Below are 7,843 nucleotides of genomic sequence, written 5' to 3'. Positions count from 1 at the left end.
TCGTACCCCTCAGCGCGGCGATGGTGGAACAGTCGGGCTGGAGCGTTTTGCTGGCACGGCCCGGCGGCTGCGGCGGGAGCTCTCCGGACACTGCCGGGCCGGGGCCGGGGCTGAGGGCAGGTGTCCGGCTCCCCCTGCGCGGCTGCCCCCGCCGGGTCCTCACCGGGTTTGTCCCTTACCGGGACTTCCAATTATCGCTGAAGCTTAAGTCCTTAATTTTCTTGGCTGCAAACCCGGTAACGAATCGCTCAGACTTTGTTTTTCCACTGCTCCCGAGGCTTGATTTATTGTGTCTCTGTTATCGCACAATCGGGCTTCGTTCCAAATGTTATTCTGAGCTAATTCTATATCCCGGTATTTATTTTGACTGTCCCTTCTCATTAGCGTTACTGATTTTTATTCGCTCCCCGTTCCCTGTTAAATCCCCCTCTCTGCCCGCCCGGGCTCCCCTCATGCCGTTCGTGTTTCCATCCCGCGTTGGACCCACGCGTGTGGGTCGGGCCCCCGAGTGGTGCCTGGGCAGCCACGACCCCGCTCCCTCCGCGCGTCTCACTCGGGGGAACCCTCTCGGCCCCGGGAACCTCAGCGAGCCGGAGAAGAGGCGGCAGAGCGGGGAGGAAGGACTTGCTTTTAACAGGGCATCGCCCGCGCTCCCAGCCCAGAGATTAAATTTCTCTCCTCCAGCAAAACCGTTACTTTATCCTAAGAAAAACAGCGCGGACGGGGCGAGCGGCGGCGGGACCCGCACGGACCCGGGGCCGGGCCGGCGGAGGGAGGGGAGCGAGGGGAGCGTGGGGCGCTGCCGCCCCCCGACAGCTCCGTGATTGATGACCCACCCGCCCGGGAAGGGGCGGTCGCTGCCGCCCGGGCTGGCGGGGGGAGCCCGGCGGCCAGGTGCGACCCAGCCCCGCCGCATCCACCGCCGCGACGGCTTATAAGTGGCGCCGCGGGGCCGGACGGGGCGCGACGCGACGGGACGGGACGGGAGAGGAGAGGAGAAGGAAAGGAGCGGAACGGGCTGCGCCGGGCTGTCCCGCTCCGCACTGGACGGGAACGGTAAGTTCATCCCCGGGCCGGGCACTGCGAGGTCCTGCCAGGTCGCGGGGAGCCGGGTTCGCCCGGCGGGGTGCGGGACGGGGGCGCAGCAGCCGCCGCGTCCCGCCCCCCTGGGCAGCCGGCGAGAGTCACCGCGAGCTCCTCGGTGAGCGCCGGTGCTATCCTCGCACATCGACAGGCAAGTTCCTATTTCCCTGCGCCAGAGAAAGGATTTTCCTTGCCTGTTACCAGAGTTATGCAGAGGGCAAGGTCATTTTAAAACCAATGCAAGATAATTCAGATCCGCTATATTCCCCCCCCCCCCTCCCCCAAGGAACAACGGAAAAGTTTAACTGAGGTTTCCACCCGTTTCTTTTCAGCCTATGTGCTCTGCTCTGGCGTTTTCCATCTTTTCCTTGTCTGTGTGGGCAGGTTGCCTTCATTGCCGTTTCGTTCACACGGAATGTAAGACTAAAATAAGTGTCGTGCCGGTTGTTTTGGTAAAAGATTTTAAACCAATTATGTCTTTGTAATGTCATGTTAAAACACAAATGCGTCTGCCCGCATTAGAAATACTGCACTAGAAATGCTTTAGAAACAATACAAATACTTTAACTTACTTTCACAGCCCCAGTTCTCTCTGCACATCAGGCGGCAAGTGGATGTTTGCAAAAATTACTCTCTTTCTTGTAAAATTCTGAAGGGAAGATGACTGTTGCCCAGAGGCATTTTATTTACTTTAGTTTTCAGCAGCATTTTTTGGATCATGAGGTTTTGGTGACTCCTGGGTTTGTGGTGAGCACAGCACCCAGAGTGTGTGTCCTGATCGCACAGGGGAGAAGAGTGATGCTGCCCAGTCCCAGCGTGCAACAGAGGAGATCCTGGTGCAGGAATCACCGTGGTTTGTCTACACATATCCACATACCTACAGCAGATCCTGTGTTTCTGCGTAGCAGATTTTCACAGACCATTTGCTGTTTGTACTTGATGAGAAGTCTGACAGTGGAGAAATTTAATTCAGAGTGAAATCTCTGATTTCCACAGATGAAGCCTTTTACATTTTTTTAATATAGGCCTAGGATTTCATCTGATGTAGATGTGAATCTCCTAAAACAGAAACTCCTACTCCAAGGGGCACCCAAGGAGATGAGGCTTTTAGGTACATGCATTACTTTGTAGTATTCCAGTTCTAAATCTGGTTATACACCAGCACGGCGAAATCAAAACTGTGTGTAAACCAGCCTTAGTCATGTATTTCATTAGAGGAGCAGGTATTTTTACTAACTCAGTCTGTCCATATCCTTGGATATTCTGGACTTCTCCAGTAATCAGGGAAGACTTCCTTGTATCAGTGGGAATTAGACGGTATGGCAAATGAAAAGTCCTGCTGACAAACATAAACTTCTGCCAGTTTTCATGATTGTCTTAACGATTGTCTTGATGTCATCTCTGCAATGATAATTTTTTTTAAACTAAAATGCATCCAGATCTGACTGTGCCTGACACAATGAGAAAACACCAAGAAAAAGCACATAGGATTTTTTTTATTTTAAGCTAGAGGCTAGGACCATTTTTCAGACCTTGCTCTAGACAAGCTCACGTAGTCTTAATGTGAGCTTTATTTTATATCAATCATAAATACTACAAGAAAAAAGAAGAGTGACATTTTTTCTCTTTGGTTTACAGTTACAATGTGCACAGAATATTTCACAAATAATTTCAGTCTAACCTGTACTGATATTGAAGAGACCATGACATGATAAAACTGTGAACATTATTATTATTAACATCAAATTAATCACAATAGAACACCAGAAATAATAACAATAATAATAATATCTTATAAATACCATCAAAGTATTGCAAAAAAGATTGTTTAGAAACCTTTCCTTGTTTTTGCTAGAAATCTTTGACTTCAGAGTGTGCTTGAAATGCTTTGCAAAATCAAGACCCAATTCTTGTAAATTTAGATCTTCAGTCACTTATGTGCATCAATTTTATTTAAAATTTTAATATTACATAGGGTTTTTTTATTAAATCAAAAGGTTTAATAACTTGTCCTTGCCCTTGTCTAGCCAGACTGTCACAGAAACACCTGAAAGCTGAAATCTGGGACTACCAGGAGGGCTGCTTGACTGAGGACAACAGGATCAGGTATTATTCCAGCTAAAAAGTGCTACACTTTGGGGAATATTGATCGAGGAACTGAATTAATTAAAAGATTGTGAGTTGTATTAGAGGCAGAACTGACTGCCCAGTTTTTCTGAAAGCTGGGAAAAGACCTTGTGGACATTATTTTCAGCTTTGCTCAAAATAAGTTTTTTGTCACTGTTTTCAAAAGGTTCTCTTGCCCTGCAATGGCTATAATAGAGGTTAAAAGATTCTTTTGAAATTCGAAAAAGGAGATGAAAAAAAGCACAGAAACTATTTTAGTAACATTAGGGGTGGGACGACAGGAAAAGTCAGTTCCTGATCCTTTAAAATTATGGACCAAATTTTGCCTTTCAAAAGCTGAGTCCGTGCTCTGTGGCTCCACTTATTGCTGCATCTGAAAATGATATTTTTCTTTCTGTAATCCATGAAGCACTGATCACCTGTGAGACTGTTGATGAAATGATTGCAGCTAAATAGAAAATATATAAATAGTCCCACATCCCAAACCATACGATGAATATGTTTTAAAAATTGCATTTAGCCTAATTTTTGGTAATTTGTAAACGGAAACCACTGTGTCAGTGCTGCTGAGCGGTGCCTGTTGGATTTTCTCAAAAGCCATTTCTGGGCTACGAGTAACAAAAAATTTGCTCAGTGTAATACTTTCAAAAAAAATTATTAAATCCCAATCATTGAAGAGTTTAACTTCTGTTTCTCTGCCTGTGTGAAATCAAATTTGTAAGCAGCCAGTAGAAAAGCAGCTCGCACAGCTGCAGCCCAGCTTTTCCTGGCACAGGCAGCGCTTGCATTTCTGATCATCTTTGTTTTTAGAGAGTTTCGGCGCAGTGTAGCAGCTGCCCTTAGAGATGCTTTTCTTGCTTGCAGGACCCTCCCTGCCAGGGAAGTCACCAATGGACTGTGGACACTTAGCTGGCAGCAGCGAGGAGATCTCCAGCCCGGGCGTAGAGCCCGATTCCCTGCTGCCTTCTGCTGCCGGCGGCAATTCCTGCCCTCCCTTGGTGGGTGGGCAGCGGGCTGGGGCACCCCCGGGCCGACCTGCGGCCGCCAACGCCGCTCGGGAGCGCAGCCGGGTCCAGACCCTGCGCCACGCCTTCCTCGAGCTGCAGAAGACTCTCCCCTCGGTGCCGCCCGACACCAAGCTCTCCAAGCTGGATGTGCTCCTTCTGGCCACCACCTATATCGCGCACCTCACTCGCAGCCTGCAGGATGAGGAGGAGTCACCGGGAGAGGGCTTGGGCACCCTCCGAGGGGATGGATACCTCCACCCTGTCAAGGTAGGAGAGCTGAGCAGCAGCTACCACCTTCTGTCAGTGAAGAAGGACATTGGCCTTAGATACGTAGATGAAACTAAAGATTTCAAACTCATGTATTGTTGGTAAAGGTAATACATGAAAATCCTGCCTGGACCAACCATTGTGCTTAGGTGCTAGAGGCCTGATGGAAATATTTTGGAGCTTTGTCCCTCTGGTTTCAGGGACTTTGCACCAAAATATCAAATATAATGTAGGTCCAAACCTAGTGGGACTTGGTCCCTTGGAATTGAAGGCAGAGGGCAGCACCAGAGAAGTACTGGCACCTCCTTGTTCCCCACATGGAAACCTTGGTGGTCTCCCACCAGACCCACTGGATTCTGCTGGTAGCGTGTGTTTGTGGTGAGGTGATGCACGGTCCCGCAGCAGTGACCCCAGCCACGGCTGAGCCTGCTCTTCTTCTCCTGCCAAGGCAGCCACAGTATGGAAGGTGGCAAGAACTACCAGCCATGTGTTAATTCCTTCCATAAAAGTGCTTTTCTGAAGCATTTATTTTGTCTAGTTGGTATATAGTCTTCCCTTCGTCAAAAAAATCACAGTGATACAGAAGTAATGAGAAAGGGGAACTGCTCTTGGAGAGGGCCTGGGGCTGGAAACTGTTTCCAAATGCATTGCTCACTGACTGATGGGGCTCAAATACCACGGGATATTTTCTTTGGCGCTGGTCACAGGGAATGACTTAGAGTGCTGAGGTGTTTTCTTTTCTTTTTTTTCTTTTTTTTTTTAAGAGTCTGAATTCAGAATGATTTAATTAAGTTAAATTTGTGAAGTAATCTCTAATTTCTATAAAGTGCCTAATTCACAGGGAGTTCCTTGTTCACAGTGTTGGTTGCTGTAAAAAGCATGATGTGAACGCAGGCTTCTGGGGCCATTTAAATGATTAGCAGGCTCATTAAGAAAGCAAAACCTCTACATCAATTAGAAGATGGCTATAATTTAAGTAAAAAAAAATTATTATGTATTTCAAAATAAGTTCAAAATAGCTTCTGTTCGTTTCCTCAGTCAAAGTGAAAGGACACAGGTACATTTTGTCAGCTGCCGACCACTAATGGCAGAAAAATACTCTTAAATAGCTGCTACAGCAGTTAAATGATCCAGATGCACGTTTCCCAGGCTACTGGAATAGAGCAATATTGGATTCACTTAAGCAATTATTTTTTAAAATTTTATTTATCTCTCATTTAAATGCATCTAGTTTTGAGATTCTATCAGCCTAACCAATATTTGTACTATTCCTGGTGGTAAGTGCATTTTTTTAGTTGGCACTGGATGAAAGTGCCACAAACAAATCCTAGCAGACGCTTCAAAAACCCCAAAGTGCAGGTTATGAGACAACCTGTACAGATAAAGACTTTAACTGCATTGATATACCAAGTACAGTAAATGCAATTAGTGAGAAAAGTAAAATATTCAAGTACATTTGTGCGTACACCAAATGAAAAAATATGATTAATGACTAAACTCAGATGTCTCATTGGTGACAAACCCATAACATCATACTTGAAACAAAATTACTAAATGAGATCGTACAGTCTTCCCAAGTCAGATTATCCTGCTGCTTTAGTCTTTAAATAAAAGACCTCAGATGTAACTCCAGTATTAAGCTTCTCTTACCCAGAGGTGCAGGACTGTTTGCAGTAAATAATTTGCTGGGGTTAAGAAACTCAAGATGTCAGAGTAAGTTTTTAACACCAGGGTAATTGATGATTCCAAAAATCAGTGAGTGGAAAGATTAATTGTCGCATCTGAAATAGCTGAGCAAGAAGCTGCCAGTGTTGCCAAGGAGCAACCACATTCAATTCCCTTTACCACACAGTTTTTAGCAGCCCCTGTGCTGTGGTCAGTGTTGTGGGAGTTGGCACAGATGGGTGTGCACATAGGGCTGCAATCCCTGCAGGTGCAGGTGTATCCCCGTAGTATCCCTGGTGCCTTGAAAAGGAATGTTTTGTTTTACTCTAACAGAACATCCACAACACAAACTGTGTGAGGATGACTGACCAGCACAGGCTGCTCCTGTCTGCTGGGTCACAGCGGGGCTGGGAGCTGTGTCTTGAGATTAATTACCAAAGCAAATATCCAGGCTGAGGCTTCCTTACCAAGCTCCTAATATTTTCCAACAAATGACAAAATGGGAAATGTCTGGTGATAGCAACAATTTCCTATTTTCTCGTACTGTGATTCCATCAACACTTTTCCATCAGCTGCGCTGAGAACTGCAGTCAGAGTGCAAAGCTCCCAGGTATCTCAGCTCTGTGCTTGTCTCCTCTCTTACAGAAGTGGCCCATGCGTTCCAGGCTATACATTGGAGCCACAGGACAGTTTCTGACTCACTCGGCACAAGGAGACAGCGCAAACCATGGGGAAACATCAACAACTTCACAAATCTAATCTCCCTTCTTGCTTTTAAAAAAATTGTTATTTATTACACCTTATATATATATTTAAGTTAAAAAATAATATCTATAGACAAACTATAATTTCTGAAATACTGTTTGTGGAGGAGAATGAATTGATTCTTAAATGTAATTAATACCTCATTAAGTTAACGTGATGCATTTCTATCAGAGGACATTGCTGGGATCTGAATGACGGGATCTGGAGGCGGCAACTGCAGCCACCAACATGAGCAGCAGCCCAAAGGCAGAGCTGCCAGCAGAGTAGGTATCCTTGTTCCCTCTGGGACAAGTGCTGAGGAAAAGAGGAGAGAAGGAGCAGCGGTACTGACCAAGTAGAGAGCAAAGAAGCTTGGGTGACAGGCAAAGGGCAAGTCTAGGAATAGCAGTTGCAATCCCACATGCACCTTCTCCACTGCTTAAAGCCGGTGGCAGAAATCCCCCCGACCACAGCCATCAGATCAGAGCTTTACCCTTCAGATAATCCTACATGTATGTAGCTATTGCTGGAAATGTGGATGCATGTTCACCTCAAGTAAAAATGTAATGAAACCTGTGTTGCACACAGCGCTGTATGTGGCAGCTGTGTGTTGGGCACTGCTTGTACCCATCCATAGGATTGTGCTGCATGTTATGGGGTTTAATGTGTGTTTGTTACCCTGGCACTATGTGTCTGCTCACAATACCATGGCTTTCAGTGGGTTCACATATTGATGCAAATGAGCCCAAAGTGCTGGCTTGTTCATAGCACACTTGTTCACTTAAATATCTTCTATATTTAGGCAAGAAAAGTTGAAACTATATGCACATATGTCATCTGATGTATCTGTTCTGTAAAACACTGTACTTCTCATATGGTTTGTTATTGCTGAGGTAAACATTTTATTAAATATTATTCAATGAACATTATATATTTTCTCAGTTCCAAAA

The 7,843-nt window shown here is 45.8% G+C and overlaps 1 protein-coding gene across 2 annotated transcripts; it reads left to right on the top strand.

The window, feature by feature from the left end:
• Nucleotides 1–833: 833 nt before the first annotated feature.
• On the top strand, nucleotides 834–7,843 carry TCF24 (transcription factor 24). Of its 2 annotated transcripts, none has more exons than XM_027748148.2 (4): nucleotides 834–1,056; nucleotides 3,115–3,189; nucleotides 4,075–4,484; nucleotides 6,795–7,843. In XM_027748148.2, the coding sequence occupies exons 3-4, from the start codon at nucleotides 4,101–4,103 to the stop codon at nucleotides 6,906–6,908; spliced, it is 498 nt and encodes a 165-aa protein (XP_027603949.1). In that variant the 5' UTR covers nucleotides 834–1,056; nucleotides 3,115–3,189; nucleotides 4,075–4,100; the 3' UTR covers nucleotides 6,909–7,843. The 2 variants fall into 2 exon arrangements, with proteins under 2 accessions (XP_027603949.1, XP_027603951.1); XM_027748150.2 differs by having other exon boundaries at nucleotides 3,111–3,189.

The sequence above is a fragment of the Pipra filicauda genome, unplaced genomic scaffold (genome assembly GCF_003945595.2).
Source record: "Pipra filicauda isolate LSUMZ 115617 unplaced genomic scaffold, ASM394559v2 scaffold138_size1969278_pilon, whole genome shotgun sequence".
In the NCBI taxonomy this organism is placed as follows: Eukaryota; Metazoa; Chordata; class Aves; order Passeriformes; family Pipridae; genus Pipra; species Pipra filicauda.
The sequence above is the reverse complement of the archived record's forward strand: the minus strand, read 5'-3'. Positions and strand labels throughout refer to the sequence as shown.